Source organism: Capra hircus, chromosome 17, assembly GCF_001704415.2.
Source record: "Capra hircus breed San Clemente chromosome 17, ASM170441v1, whole genome shotgun sequence".
Taxonomy (NCBI): Eukaryota; Metazoa; Chordata; class Mammalia; order Artiodactyla; family Bovidae; genus Capra; species Capra hircus.
Window position 1 is genome coordinate 63,607,189 of NC_030824.1, and position 16,519 is coordinate 63,623,707.

The window sequence follows — 16,519 nt, forward strand, 5'->3', positions numbered from 1 at the left end:
ACTGGACTTATCGACATTGAGACTAACCATATTTGCTGCAGCTTCTCATTAAACATTAAATCACACATCAGAAGAACACACCATACATATTAATTGTTTCTCAATGTCATTTCGGAAAGACATATCACAATTAGTGCTTCTCTCAAACTATAAACTACATAAAGAAATTTCCCATGAAGCTTGAAGACAAAATGATGTAGAAGATTGTACCAAAAGCTTAAGAAACAGATGGATAATACATTTCACTGAACACTAAAGCATAACATACTTAGTTTAGAAAGGAAAATGTTGCCAAAACATGGTTCAAATGCAAAACACTGAATGAAATTGATGTGTCAGGAATTTTTTTCTTCCAAGTTCTATTGGAGAACAATAGGAGACTAAAAGGCCTGTCTTACAATTTTTGTGTCTCACTATTTTCACGTTCAAAGTGTCCCCACTGTAGGCTGCATGAACAACCATAACCGACAGTTACATGCAGGCACTGAGGCTGCAAAAATCCCAGAGTAATTAGCGTTGTCTGAATGCAATGACATCTGTGTTCTCATGGTCCTCAAGACATGTCAGGCCAATAAGATGTATATGAAAAAATATGACAAGCATTGCGAATGCCCTTCTGAAAGGTCTTACACTTTGGGGGAACACCGAAGAAATAACACATGTCATCTTCTTTTCGTAAGCAGTATATTTAAGATTAAAAGATCTAAAAAGACCTTTTGAGTCATTCATTATCTTTTTGCTGGCTATAAAGCATTTATTCAACGCTCGGCGATGCAGCATGAAAAAAAGTCTGCTGCACGTTTCTCTCTTTAAAACTTTCTTAACACCAGTGGTTTTGTGCGATGGCAGCATGTGTGCCCATTCCCATAAGCGACAAAATGGGGAGCATATCTTATTAACACTGCTCAGATTCTTTACATGTTAATGGTAAAATAATCGCTCTTAGTACTGGACATATAACAACTTAAAGTGTGCTGACAAATGCCTTAGAATTATGTTTGCATTCTTCTAATAATAGAGACTGTCAAACTGATTGCATTAAAAAGCCTTTGTTTTAGGACACCTAATGCTTTTGCCGAGCGGTGCCTATTGCTGAGCCCTCTCTCTGGGCTGTAGCAGTATGTTGGAGCATGCACTTGCTCCAAGAAAGACATTAGTCATCATTAACAGAAGCACTGACACCAAATCTAAGTGCCTCTCCACAATGACCAAGTGGCAATCATCTTTCTCTTACACTGTCACTGCTGATTAGGATTTTCTTTCATGAAAATTTAATTTGTCCCCCTTTCTTCAGCTTTTTTTTTTTTTTTACATTCCTATAAAACTCTGCATTCAGGAAAGATTTCAAATACAGCAAAAGACACTGTACCTATAACGTAGCTGACAATATAGAGGTTACAAGATTCTCACTAAATATTTTATCTAATCCAGCAGAAAAATACAGGTTAGAGAATGAGTAACAGACAACAGGGAGAAAACAATGACTCTAGCAGGAATCTTGCTTTAAAGAATCTGCAAACCTCGAAGGAGGACCAAAGCCAGAGACCTAAATAAAATTTCTCTAAATATTATTCACATAATATGAAAGCTTCTTTAAAACTAAGATGGTCGTATCTCAGTAGTAGCCATCTTTCACTATGTTTCAATTGTGTATTTTTTCATTTCTTAAGAAGGAAGACAGGGGTATTCACCCAGACATGTCACTGCAAACTCAAGAAAATATTTAAGCATCCGTACTATCAGTGTGCATTAACCTGCTGGCTACGTGAAAAAAAAAGAGCGGGGCCGAGCAGTGGTATTTTCAGTTGCACTGGACAAATGAAAGTGATTCATGTGGCCATGCACGGTACCCCATGACTAGATGATACTACAGACTTAAACTGCAGTTCTGTACAATATCACAGTGTTAAACAAGATATCTGAGCGATAAGTTATTTAAGGAAGTCTTAAAAAACATTTACTTTTCTGTTTTATTTCAATTTGTTTAAAGTCTTCAAAAAAAAATGTAAGCATGTGATAGTTCGCAAGGATCCTGGTACAACCCAAACTCCCACTTTCTAGTTATAAATAATATCTCTTTATATTACTTAAATTTTGTAACAAAGTAGATGTTGGCTTAAATTTAAAATATTTCTTATATCATTTTATATCCCTTTTAGAACATGTATACTTTTAATCAAAACCTGTTACACTTTTGTGTTTAAGTGAATATGAACTGTACTTACCTTTAAGTGTAAATATCCATACGAAAGGCTTTTAAAAAAAGTATTAGCCTCACTTTTTAAATTCAGAAACAATCATAATTTATCAAATTTTAATCATTAAATGTTTAATTCCTGACTATTTTACTGTGAAAAGTAATATAAAACAAATTTGAAGGTCAAATAGTAACTGCTTAGTGTCTAATACATCACATTTACAAATGGTTCGAGTTTTTTTCCTACTGCAGTTGAAACATTTCAGAAGAAATTAGGATTTATAAAGGATTTTTAGGGGCAATTTCTAACTACTAAACTTTTATAAGTTCGGAGTTATCATGAATAAGTAAGCATCTAGTCTAAATTAAAAGCAAAACCATGCAATAATAACCTATTGTGCTTGCAGAATATCTTTACAAACATTTCTTAACTTCTAAACAAAGTAAAAATGCTTTTTGAATTCTCAAAAGCTTAAAAGTAAACTCTACTGAGTTGCACAGAATTTTACAAATCAAAATTTCCAAAGCTTATAACATAATTACTAATTCTGAGATCCAGTACTGAGATCCAGCACGTGTTCAAGTAGAGGAGTTTAGCTCTGTAACTTCCACCCCTCAACCTAAACCTCCAAGTCACTTGTCAGTTAAGGGTTGGGCGATTTATTGACCGGCCCTGGAAGTATACTGTCAGGGCTGAAGGAAATATGAGAGAGGGTTGTGGCGACTGTTCTGGAGCTCATTGATAATGACATACCTGCCTCTGTCACCCATTACCCATACTACAAACTACTTAGACCTAACTGAAAAATCAATAGCCTACTTGCACTGGTTCCTGTGGCTGCCTCCTTTGATTGTCAGCTCCTGTCTAGGGTCAGCACTTACATGAAAGGGGCTGTGACTGCCTGATGCTTTCAGGACAACCTAACGATATGAAACTAGCCAACAGAACAGTAAATTCTGTCTCTCTGCCCTCCTCATCAATTAGGCTTTGACTAGGCTTGCCTGTAGAAACCTGACCTTTTAAGTTTAGGCGAATATGGACTAGCTGAACACACCATTGCCCTCAGCACTGAGCCAGGAAATCTACTGACAGGTTAAACAAAACAGAAGGTTGTAACTGTCATAATTTGCATTGCACTTTCACGCCAACAAGGGTGTTATCAGTAGGGGCAAGCCCTGGAACACACAACTCCAGCACCCTTAAGCCACGCTACTCATAAATTTTCAAGTGAAGTGAGATAAAACATAAATTCACAAATAGCAATACATTTCTCATCTCTTAGTCTTTTAGGCTTGCACTTTGCAAACCCACAGAGTGTCCATCAGCAACTCTCTCGGTGGTCACCTGCCATGCCTACTGCATTAACAAGGGATTTCCAAAGAATACAATATAGACATAAAAATAACTCAACTATGCCCATTGAAAAGCTATTTTAGAGTGAATTTATAATAAAGCAGACAGACTGATTGATCTATAACTCAAAATGAGAACAATTAGATCTCAGTATGCTGTCTTTTCCTGCCTCACTTCCCTCTCTCCAAAAATATCCACAAGCTCAGACAAATAATAAGTTATTGCATAAGTGAAGGGAGGTGTTGAAATTATTTCCTACCATGCTAGTCTGATATAGCATCTTTTACAGTTTGAGGGAAAACTAAGAACATCTGTCAAGTAAAAGATGTTAACACTTTTATGCTTGTCAGATCTTCTGATGAAAACAAGTGAAAACCATGAGAAAGTAGCATAAAACTTACTTTAGTGACTCATGTTTTGAAAACCATTTCCCTGCTTGGGTCTACCTTTTATCACAACATAAATATGGTAATGTTATGGTTGCTTAAAGCAACGTCATTTCTCTAAAGAGAAGACTGAACATTCCTTTAAGTTCATGGTGAACTTGAACTTTATTTGGCTTCAGGAACCAATATTTACAGATTAGCTAATCTTAGTAAAAATATCAGAAACACTGAAAGACAATTCAACAGCCTGAGGAAATAAACACACCTGCCAACCCTGTGTATACTTTTAAACACATAGTTTTGTTAAATATATAATAATACACAGCCTGTTTCATTTTCACATTTCTGTGATCCAACTCTTATCAAGCAATAATTAGCATACTCTTAGAATTTATTCCAACTTGTTAATGGGATGTCCCCCAAACTGTCTTCAATCTATAATTTGTATTCTTCCCTAAAGTCTAAAATATGGACTATAACCATTTGCAAGCTTTTTTTTTTCTGTGATTATTTCCACACTGTAAACTTTCAGATGGTTGTATCAGAAAAGCTCTGAAACTCTAAATGTGTGCAAAAAGATTTCTGATTTAAAATCAACTGCTAAAGATATAAACAACAACTCTGATCATGTTGGGGTAAAAAATTATAGATTTCTGACTATCTAGAAGAGGCAGAAAAACTCCTCATCTGTCCCCCCATTTAACAATTGAGAAAATATAAGTAGAGATAATGACTTGATCAAGGTCACTCACACAACTTGTAACCAAGGAAGGGTAAAAATTCAGGGCTTCTTATCCCCTAGACTAACGCTCTTTAATAAGCTACCCACCCCAATATTCTTGGGCTTCCCATATGGCTCAGCTGGTAAAGAATCTGCCCGCAATGCGGGAGACCTGGGTTGGGAAGACCCCCTGGAGAAAGGAAAGGCTACCCACTCCAGTATTCTGGCCTGGAGAATTCCATGGACCTTATAGTCCATGGGGTCGCAGAGAGTCGGACACGACTGCCCGACTTTAAATGTAACATATGTCTCCCTTTATCTTATCTATCCAGGTAAGCTATGTGACAGCCAACAAACCTACATTAAAAAAAAAAAACACACAGCTTTGTATTTCATTAATTTTCAATACAATTTATAGAAAGTTGTGACTAATTTGAAGGAAAGATTAGATCTGTAGAACATTTAACCAACAAGGTTAAATAACCAACAGAACAAGTAACTATTAGAAATATAAGATCTAATTAAGTAAGGTTGGAACCCTTTACTTATCTAATAAGATGATTTAACTGTGCATCTGGTAGCCTTTCAGGTCCTCTGTGTGCACCTATCTGATAGCAAAGTAAAAGGGCATGGATAGTGTCTGTCCCAGCAAGCAAATCATTTGGAAAAAGTCACAGTCATAGATCAAAGATTTTTCACTCTATCGAGGCTGATTTAAACCTACCAACCCAGGTTTTGTCTACAGACAAAACCAGTCAAAAAGTAAGAGAGTGATTCTTTAGGATCCAAAGATAATAAGGGAAGGGAGAAAGGGAAAATTCAGAAAAGAAACAGACTGGCAGAATCTTGATATACATAGGCCCAGACAGCTGTTTTATATCCCAGCTTTACTTCACATGGTTAAAGGAAGAGTTTCCACTCCTTAGATCATCAGATATTATTTCATTTATACTACACAGATGTCTTCTATATGTAGATTAGAGCCAATGAAGGATTTTTGTTGTTGTTATTTAACCACTACCAGGAATCACAGAAACCTCTCAGCACATCACTTTTACTCACAGTGTTTAAAGGAAGGAATAGGCTAGATTTTTTAACGTTTTCATTAAAAATACCACAAAGTCTATTAAAAATTTCCCGTAATTGTAGCAGAAGATGGATTCAAGATTACTACTACTAATAATAATACAGACGGAGTGCTGCAGAACCTATATATTTCAAGAAAAACAGATGTTGGAAAGAACTAGTTTTCCTGAAGTGTAACAAAAACTTACCTACAATATGCTTAACTGATAAATTTTAAACAGAGATCCACAAAATGTCTCATATGGACTGAAAGAAACATGGAACATAACACCAAGTCTTACATTTTGAACTAAGCACCGCTCAGTACTGGCATAATCAACATCCCTCCTCTCCATCATCTGTTTCGTAAATGTCTGGCACTGATCTCGAGAGAAAGTAGAAAGGGGAGTGGGGATGGCTCTGAGATCCCAAGAAACATTTTACATGTGAGTCAGTACTATTATCTTAGGAAACAAAGGAAACCACATCTTCTTTAAAGCAAACAATTCAATGTTCCAAATAGAACTGAACGAAACTGAAATCAAAAGCCTTGACTTATCTAGCATCAAGTTTAATAGTCACAATCTTGATTTTCTATCTTCTGGAAGTGATATTAAAGGCCAGTAAAAGTTTATTTCTCAAAGATGGAGGAGACATAAATAATAACCCACTAATTATATAATCCTCCTATAAATCGTTAAGAATTGGCTCTAGTAAAAGCACACTTTCATTTGTTGGAAATTATAGTAAGTTATGATGTCAATGTTATTAAACAGGAAAAATATGATATATACCTCAGAGTAGATTAGTAAGTTAGAAATTGTTAAAATGAATGAAAGAAGGAAGAAAGGGAAGATGAAGGAAGGAACAAAAGCAGACAGACAAGGCAGACACTTATCTGTTCAAACTTTCAGAACTGTCTTACAGAAATAAAGGATTGCGACTGCTGCAACTCAAAAATGTGTATGTTTCTTGGTAAAGTTAAAAGACATAAGCGAAAATATAGTAAATTCAATGAAATACCTTCTGAAAAATCATCGCCAAATTAACTAAGACTGTCTTAACACTGCATATCCTAGCTCAATAATGTTGCATTTACATTTCAATCAGGCTACAAACTGCTCGCTTCCATTTTCCTGAATACAGGTTCCTTGCTCTATAATCCTCTACTTGATGATATGACCTTATGAATAGCTTAATAAAGTACTCATATACCAGCTGGTACTAAACTTCTGAAAAAATCATCTGTTGTATTTTCAACTGTCTCATCCTACTAAATTACACAGAATTAGACTTATAAAAGCTTAATAAGTATAAATATCACTAATTAAATATATTAGCCAATGTAACCCAAACAAATTTAATTCTATAAAACAATATTCAAAAGGTATATAGAAGTATTTTTCAATAGAGTTTGAGGCTTCAGTAATGCAAAGTTAAGACCATTCCTTTGACTTCATAGAACACTAAATTGAAACTGTTCAAATGAGAACAATATCCTTGGCTTACCAATCAATGTAATTACAAAGTTTGAGTTTCTTCTTTTTTTTTTAAGCTATTTTGTGAAGCAAATTTAAAAAAACAACTTGTTTTGACAGTATGACTGACCATTTAAAGTAATAGGAACTATTGTGAACTGCTCAAAGAAAACACTGAATGACTGATTATTCTCCAGATTGATTTCAGAGTCATAATTATCAATAGCTTATAAATAATTTCTCTCACACTTGGGAGTTTTGGAAAAGTAGATCATTTGACATAGAACGAAAGAGAATGTGATTTTACTTTGAATGTATACCATATAATCCTAACAGTTGGTGCTATTGAAGCTTCTTACAGATATTTTAATATCTTCATCAATTAACTTTCATCAATTAATACACTAACAAACTATGTTTGGATTATTCTTGTTTTTACTGGAATAGTTTTTAAATTGGGGAATTTAATACTTATTTTCCCTTTTACACCTTGATCTCCTAAAAAAGAATTTTCTTAAAAATATTAAGCATTTCTATAAATACTCTGAATGATTAAGCATATAAGAACCAAACACTTAGCAATGTGCATTGATATTTTTAAAGTCAGATTTTAGAGAATAAGAATATTTACAGGTAAACATGTGATCGTTTGTTTTCCCAAAAGTATAAATCCTTCAGACAGTTGATATTTTTAAGTCAATAATCTGATTATTTTTTAAATAATTCTAAAATTTTTCCTGGTATAAAGTTTCCATACTCTTTAGCAAAGATTATTAAAACACTATATGCTGTTTCTAGGGATAATAAATTAATGGGTATCTTTTACGTCCCAGTGATATGATAAAGTAAAACTTGCTCTGAAGTTTAACTCAGCACATTTCTAAGTAAAGATCAGCAAAAAATAAAACAGTTTAAGGATTTCGAATTCCCTGGAAATGTAAACAGGATTATAACTGTCAGATGTACAGAAGCACTGGCTTCGGGCATTAGTTTGGTTTTGCTCTGAGAAACACAACATGCACTACTGAATCATTTCTTTTCAAATCCATACGTTCCCTGCAGCAGTTCAAGCTTCATCAGCAGTGCAAGAACGTATAAAAATGACAGGCAAGGAGCATCAGTTTTCTTTTTCTCTCATACTGTTTGCCTGCAAATGGAAGACAGTGTTGTTTCTCAAAGAACTGAAGTTGAGGTTGCTTAAGTCAATTGCTGAAGGAAAATATGACTGAATTCTCTATGCAAGAAAGTCTTGTAATTGGATAAACTGAGAAAATCAAGCACCGTAGTATTATAAGATTAATATTCTAACTTACTTGCCCATTATTCAATTAGAAATATTTTCAGCTTTTTAAGTTTTCTGTCAACTCATCATCTTATTTTAGCACCATTCATACAGTTCCTGGTTCTGCTTCTGATGTTAAATATAAAAAGCCCTTCAAATAAAAATATACAATTTTTTTCAAAAACATTGCATTTGTATAAAGAGTTAAAATTTTTATTCCCCAGTTTCTGTACGCATAAGTGTTTCACTGCAAAGAGAAATTCAATTAATAATTAAAAGTTTATTTAACCATGACCAAGTAAAAATAGGATCTAATGTATGACCTGGCTACTCTTCTGGAGCTTAAACATTCACATTTTTCAAAAACTAGCACAGTAATTGCTGTAATTTGACTCACTTTTTTTTTTTTTAAGGAAATAGGAACTTTTCAGACTAAGGTTTAAACATACATATTTGAGTTTATAGTAACTAAAAACATGCCCACCTCAGTATTATCGTCTATAGTCTTATAAAATGTTCCTAGTGTAAGGACGGTGAAGGTAAATCCTAGAGAAGTCTGAAGGTTATGAGCTCCATGAAATCCAAAACAAAACACTCAAATCACACACTGCATGTCCCCCTTCTCTTTTTAGGAATGTCTGTAGCCAGACCAACATGATAAGTCTGGGCAGAAGCATGCTGATGTTGGCACTGCCTAAACCAAACAAACAAGATGTTTAACAGTCAAATAAAATGTCCTGCAGCCTCCCTAATGAATTCGTCAAGGACCATCAGATTCCGCTCCCCCTCTTTTGCCTCATTAACTCAAGTATGATGAGACGGATTATAACAAGAGAATACAGATCAATCGGTCTGAAGACTTGAAGTGGCTTTTAGCCTCTAGAGTTTCTTTCTCTCACTTGGTCTCCTTTAATAGAATACGGTATCTCCTGCAGAAGCGGCTGCCACTTCGTTTTAATACACCATCAAGGAGCTGCTGATGGACTTCTATACTAACATACATAAAAGCAGGGTGACAGGGGCTCTTCAATTACAGCCTCCTCGGATACCGTTTCCCCTTCAATTATTCAACCAGAGGAAGAGCGGTCCGCAAACACACAGCTGAAGCTGCTCTGGGAGCGGAGGCAGCCAGTGAGCTGGGGTGGGGGAGGGGGGAGGAAGGGGACCAGCAAGAGGGAGCATTATTTGCTGGAAGTGTTTAAGTTTATTGCTCAAATGATGTTTCTAATTAGTACCACGGCAATAAATTAAAGTCGCCTTTGTTTAACTGATTTATTATTTACTAGAGCATCTACCTCGGACAGGGTAAATTGGTAATGAATTGTTTTTAAATCAAAACATTTGTAACGTTTTATCATCCCTCGGCCTCAGTATGTACAAGTGGACCAGTGAGGGGACTAGGGTAGGACGAGGCTTGGCCTTGCGGGCCGAGCCGGGAGCAGAGGAGGCGGGGGGTGTCCAGCGAGAGGCGGCGAGAAGCTCCGCTCGGCCGGGCCGCCCCACCCGGGAAGGGCGCGCGGGCGGAGGGCGCCGGCCGGCGGGCTGGGCGCGCGGAGGCGGGCCGGCGCCGTCACCCGGGGCCTCGCGCACATGCTCGCTCCCCGGGAAGTCGCGGCCCGGGCGGTCCTCGCGCCAGGCCTGGGCGGCTCCGACTGGGGGCGCGGGGAGAGGGTCCGGGAGGGCAGGCTCCGCACCTCCTGCCCCGCCGCCAGTCTCCGCCCAGCAACGGCCCTCGGGGGAAGGCGCGCGGGACCCTCCGCCGGCGTTCACGCCGCCCCCGCCGCCAAGTGCCCCTGCTGCCACTGCGACTGCCCAGAGCGCCGCTGCGGCCGCGGCCAACTGCCCGGTGCCAGCAGAGCCCGGGCGCCCGCACCGCCGGTCCCGTCCATCCCCGCCGCGGCCCGGGGCCCGACGCCAGCCGAGTGCCCGGGAAGGCGGGAGACCGCCAGAGCCCGCGGCCGCCGGCGCCACCGCCACTCCCGAGAAGCCACTACAGCTCGGCGTTCCGGAGTCCCGCGGACTGCTCTTCCAACCCCGGCTGCTGAGATGGATGGCGGACGGCAAATCCGACTTAATTCAAAAAGGACAAAAAGGGCAAACTTCATTACAAAGAGACTTATAGCAACGAGTGAAGGGGTGACAAGATGCCAGTGGTCTGCACCAGACGTGTAAGAAAGAACCAAGAGGTCCGAGTGTCTGACAGCAAGTACCTGATGAAACAAACTTTCCCTCTGCAACTGAATTCGGGTTCACCTGATTCAGCCTTAAGAGAGCAAGTCAAACCTTCCCACGGGGTTTTGCAAAGCCGCATATAGTTTGCAAAATGAAGTCTTAACACAATCGGCTTCATAGATTTTCATTGTTATAGCATTATCGGAGAACATAAGGTCCAAAATCTAACTAAAAGCATTCCCATCTACTTGATGTGTCCTAAAAAGACTCAGAATCCACACACCTGAGGTTCAAACATACACCTTCAAGTCTAAGCAAATCAGAAACACTGTTACACCTTTTTCAACCAAAAATACCTAAAGGCTGCCATAGGTTCAGCTTGAAAGGCTAATACATAGACTAAAAGCACATGCGTGAGTTTCACTGAAATGCCAAGGGAGGAGCAAGCCATCTGTGTAATCAATAACAGGATAGTTTATAGATTTTTGCAGCAGTGAAGTCTTTTAAAAGCAAGAGTCAATTATGAAAATAAAATGATTTTATAAGAGAAATTCTGTACTGCCTGAAAAATATACTCAAAATTAGATTTGTAACATAAACATTTTAAGAAAACTTTCACTCAGGTTCACATTTACTTCCCTTCGTTTTCATTACGTTTAAAATTTTAGTGGTTTATTTTAAAAGTATATCCAACGAAATTCTACCATATATAAATCTGCACCACTTCTCACAACTTAAACATATTTTCTAATAAGTTAGTTCTTGAAACAATTAATATTAAATATATCTTAATCTTAATTATGAAGTAATTATAAAACAAGGTACTTGCACTATTTGTGTCCTGCCTTGTTTTTCAACAGCATATGGAAATTACTGAAAGATTTACGATTATAAACCTTCACCCCATGTCCAACCCCCCCCTCCCCAACAACTGCCCAACTGGCGCACACATACAGCAATTGCTAGGGTTCTTGGCAACAATGAGAGGGGAGGGGAAGAAAAGGAAGACTGCCTGAGGAGAAAATCTAGAAAAATTTAGGTCCTTTCCCAGATTTCCCTTCCTCCTTCCGTTTGCCTTGAAGCGAAAGTAATTTTGTTAGAGTTTGCACCTTCTTCACAATGCTGATAGGAAAGGAAAAAAAAAAAAAAAGTGAACCTTTCTGAACCACTGCCACTCTCCCTTGAATCATTCCAGCCATCTCCAAGAAGTCCCTTCTCTACATACTCTTTTTCGTCCTGGCAAATGATAAGAGCGGACGATAAAGAAGAGGGGGCTGTAAACTGTGTGTAAGCGTTTGACTCCCACTATCTCCTCCCATTTTCTTACTTCTCTCTTTCCTCCCTTTCTTTATCAAGGGCAGCGGTGGCTGCTACTGTTTGCCAAGCATGCCTGTCTTCTCTCTGGGATTGGCTACAGCATTGACAGCTCGGATAGCGATTGTAGGAACTGAAGCTCCACCCCCCTCATGATGGTACAGGACCATTCATAAACTAAATAACTCCAGGAAACAGCAAGGGGAGAGAGAGAGATTGGGTGGGGGGCTGGGGGGGGGGGAGAGAAAGAGGGAGAGAGGGAAAAAGACAGGGAGGGAAAAGGAGGGAGGGGGAGAGGGAGGGAGGGAAAAGGAGAGAGATTAGGGGAGAGAGAGAGAGAGATCGGAGGGGAGGAGGGAGAGACGACTCAGAAAGTGGAATCTGCACAAGCAACCTAAAGGGGGAGGAGAAGAAAAATCCTGAAGTCGTTATAACTAAACCCCAGATGCAACGCAAGCAAGGACTTCGTCACACTAAAACAGATTCTGTGAGAGCCAAATTTATAAATTACGAAGCAGAAATGAAAATCAAAGAACTTCCAGAGGTTTGCACCTAGAGAAAGACAGGAAGAACCCACTGCAAACAAGCCAACCCAGTCCAAACAACGCCTCCAGTAGGAAAAGAGGAAAACCGCTACCAGAGGACCCCCTGAGCGGAGAGCAGACCTACACGCTGGGAGTGCAAGGCGTCTGAGAACCTCTGCGCGTGCTGCGGACTGAGTTGCACTTCGCTGCTCTCTGGACATTAATTACACCCTTCACCTTCCATTTGGGGGACGGTGAGGAGAAAAGCACTCACCTAAGCTGAATAAAGAAGTGCTACCAGCGTGGAAGAGAAGTTTAAGAATGAAACACTGAATGTTTTGCTTTTATTTTTAAATTTACTTCGGCACTTAACAGACCTCATTTCCAGATTTCTGGACCATCTCCGCTGCAGACGTCTAAGCCTAACCTCTCGGTAACCTGAATTTTTCCGTCTCACCCTGTCTTTCCCCACCCCCCTTCTTTCCCTTCATCTTGCCCGCAGGCACATCTTCATTTCACTTATCAAGAGAAAGGGAAAAAAAGTCCCAGCAGGTACTTTTCTTTTTCAAAGATTTTTTTTTTCTTCTTATTTTCTGGAGAAGAAAAAAAGCTTTCAAAAGAGGGGAAAGAAAGCCCTAGACGGCTGAAGCATCAGCCGGTCAGCCCAGGTGGAAACAAGAGTGAACGTGGGGCTCAAGGGGAGCGCAGTGCCTCTTTCGCAAGCCGCAGGGCCACCACCAGCGCGTGAGCCTTGGATCCCTCAACGTATTGCGAGACGCCGGTGTACAGCCCGGACTTGTGCCCCAACATGATCGCCGCTCAGGCCAAGCTGGTTTACCAGCTCAATAAATACTACACCGAGCGCTGCCAGGCGCGCAAGGCGGCCATCGCCAAGACCATCCGAGAGGTCTGTAAGGTGGTCTCGGACGTGCTCAAGGAGGTGGAGGTGCAGGAGCCTCGCTTCATCAGCTCCCTGAGCGAGATCGATGCCCGCTACGAGGGTCTGGAGGTCATCTCGCCCACGGAATTCGAGGTGGTGCTCTACCTAAACCAGATGGGCGTCTTCAACTTCGTGGACGACGGCTCGCTGCCCGGCTGCGCGGTGCTCAAACTGAGCGATGGGCGGAAGCGGAGCATGTCTCTCTGGGTAGAGTTCATCACGGCGTCCGGCTACCTCTCGGCACGCAAGATCCGCTCCCGTTTCCAGACGCTGGTGGCTCAGGCGGTGGACAAGTGCAGCTACCGGGATGTGGTCAAGATGATCGCGGATACCAGCGAGGTCAAGTTGCGCATCAGGGAGCGCTACGTGGTGCAAATCACTCCCGCGTTCAAGTGCACCGGTATCTGGCCCCGCAGCGCGGCACAGTGGCCGATGCCCCACATCCCCTGGCCTGGCCCCAATCGGGTGGCGGAGGTCAAGGCCGAAGGGTTCAACTTGCTCTCCAAGGAGTGCTACTCGCTGACCGGCAAGCAGAGCTCCGCCGAGAGCGACGCCTGGGTGCTCCAGTTTGGGGAGGCTGAAAACCGCCTGCTGATGGGCGGCTGCCGAAACAAGTGTCTCTCGGTGCTGAAGACGCTGCGGGACCGCCACCTGGAGCTGCCCGGCCAGCCGCTCAATAACTACCACATGAAGACGCTGCTGCTGTACGAGTGCGAGAAGCATCCGCGGGAAACGGACTGGGACGAGGCGTGCCTCGGAGACCGGCTCAACGGCATCCTGCTGCAGCTCATCTCCTGCCTGCAGTGCCGCCGCTGCCCCCACTACTTTCTGCCCAACCTCGACCTTTTCCAGGGCAAGCCCCACTCGGCCCTGGAGAGCGCTGCCAAGCAGACCTGGAGGTTGGCCAGGGAGATTCTCACCAATCCCAAAAGCCTGGACAAACTATAGGGCGCTGGGGACTGCTTGAAAAGCGACACGGACGGGAATGCTCTCGAACACACGACAGACACACAACTCGGCGACAAGCTGCGAGAACTCCAGACACAAACTTTTCCTGTCAGCCACCTAAGAGGAACGGAACCCGGCAGAAGACTTCCTTAATTCACAAGCAAACAAAAAGGAGAGCAAACCCACCACCCAACCAAAATCACATTCTTGCACAAAAGTGATCGTTTTCTTCCAAACAATGTGAATTTAAAAGGTCACACAAAAGAAGCAATCGGGCTTTGCCACCACAAAATGAAACCCAAGGTACATTTTCAAATCAAAATATAGTCGTTTCTCCCTTTTCCTTCTCTCCCCCTCTTCTCTTTCTCCCTCTCCCATCCTCCCCACTTTGTTTTGGGTTGCCTGAATGTTGTCACCAAGTGAAAAAAAAAAAAGTATTTAATTATATGTAAAATTCTTCTTTTAAAAACAAAGTTTTGCTGATGTTAACTGTCTCTCAGTGCCAATGTCAAATATGCCCCTCCTTCTCCCACACCTCTTCCCTCACCCTAAGCAGTCTTGTTGAAAACAGTAATAAAAATATGACTTTACGTTGTAATTGACTGATTGTGGATTGTTCTTAAATGAAGGCAGGTGAGAGCACAGTTTATAGTTTATAATATAAAGATGTGAACTTGAGGAACTAAATGCAAGAAGCTTCCATTTTAACTCCAGTCTGCAAAATTTACAAATGTAGAACATTTTGTAGATTTAACCATTCAAGTTTCCAACAAGATATTTAGAACAAGGAAAATTTTAATTTTACACAACTATACGTTTGTTCTGTAGATTTTCAGATTAAAAGTAGTATCTTATTTCACACTTGAAAAAAGAACAGATTTTGTATGGAAGAACTAATTCTGATCCTAACTTTAAAAGAAAAAGTTTTTTCACATTAAGAATTAAGAGACTTGCTCTCTTATGCTATAATTTTTAAAAATCCCAAGCCTGAATTACAAAAGAAACATTTATGGATCCTTTCTGAATAGTTAACACGATGAGTTAATACTTAGCCTCCAATCATTTATTCTCTTCAAGTTTTAAACAATACAAACTTAACAATTAAATCAGCAACAGTAGAAGAGAGTAAAATGGATACAGTAATTTTCCTTTTCCCCAGCAAATGGTGAAATGAACAATCCAGATTTATAGATTACTTCAAGTTTTTAAATGCCTTAGTGATAAATGCTGTAACTATGATCATCTTTTTAGAATCCAAATCCCAGAATAATTCAGAAGTAGCTTATAGGTAATTTAAATTTTAAAAAGTGTTTCATACTATTTTTATGACCAAAGAAAAATTACATATAAGTAGGCTCCTCTTCTTTCTGCCTCTCTAATGTATTCATTTCAACGTTTCAACTTGAACAAAGGTTTGTTTTTAATTCAAGGAAATAACTGATTACAAAATTAAATAATCAGTAAAACTGAAAGCATCCCCAAGGTTCTTCTTGATGCTGGAGGTGACTGTATACTCCATTAGACGTGCTAATACAAGGCACAGGTACTGAATACATGTCAGATTTTGCCCTTTAATACGTAAAATTTATTATTTGAATTAGCCCATTTTTTAACTTACTGAGAAAATCCCTGAATGAGAGATGCAAAGAAAAATGTTCTACAAAGCAAATTTTAAAGATCAGAGGAAGAAGTCAGAGTGGGGGTCGCAGGGTATGGAGGGATGAGCAGCAGGATAGCAAAGATGGATGAAAACAAGGAAGCTACTCAGAGCTCTAGTGCCTAGTTCACTTGGTAAAGCAGGCTTCAATTTTTAAGATTCCCAGGTAAAAATTCCATAGCAAAAAACAGTTCTGAGTTAGAAATATAAACTTCGATTTTATTAGTTCTGAAATCATCTCCACTCTTTCAACCTATCCTAGACCTTTCTCAGGTCTCTCTTCCTGCAGACACAGAATAAACACTGTAACAATAACTAGATCAGGCATATATACCAGTTTTTTAAATAACACAGATGAATTTACTCTCTAGGGAAAATGTTCTGAGTTTTAAGAACAATTTCAAAGCAAGCAGAAGGTACTTACATTTACAAGGAAATGACGTAAGGGCACAGTGTTAGTTGAAAAGATAAAAATGACATT

The 16,519-nt window shown here is 40.0% G+C and overlaps 2 protein-coding genes across 2 annotated transcripts in view; one reads left to right on the forward strand and one right to left on the reverse strand.

The window, feature by feature from the left end:
- The window catches only part of LRBA (LPS responsive beige-like anchor protein), a 747,979-nt gene that overhangs the window by 291,786 nt on the left and 439,674 nt on the right, over positions 1-16,519 (reverse strand). The window lies entirely within an intron of this gene.
- On the forward strand, positions 12,211-14,979 carry MAB21L2 (mab-21 like 2). The gene has a single exon (XM_005691180.1). It carries the CDS (start codon positions 13,302-13,304, stop codon positions 14,379-14,381), a length of 1,080 nt encoding a protein of 359 aa, XP_005691237.1. The 5' UTR covers positions 12,211-13,301; the 3' UTR covers positions 14,382-14,979.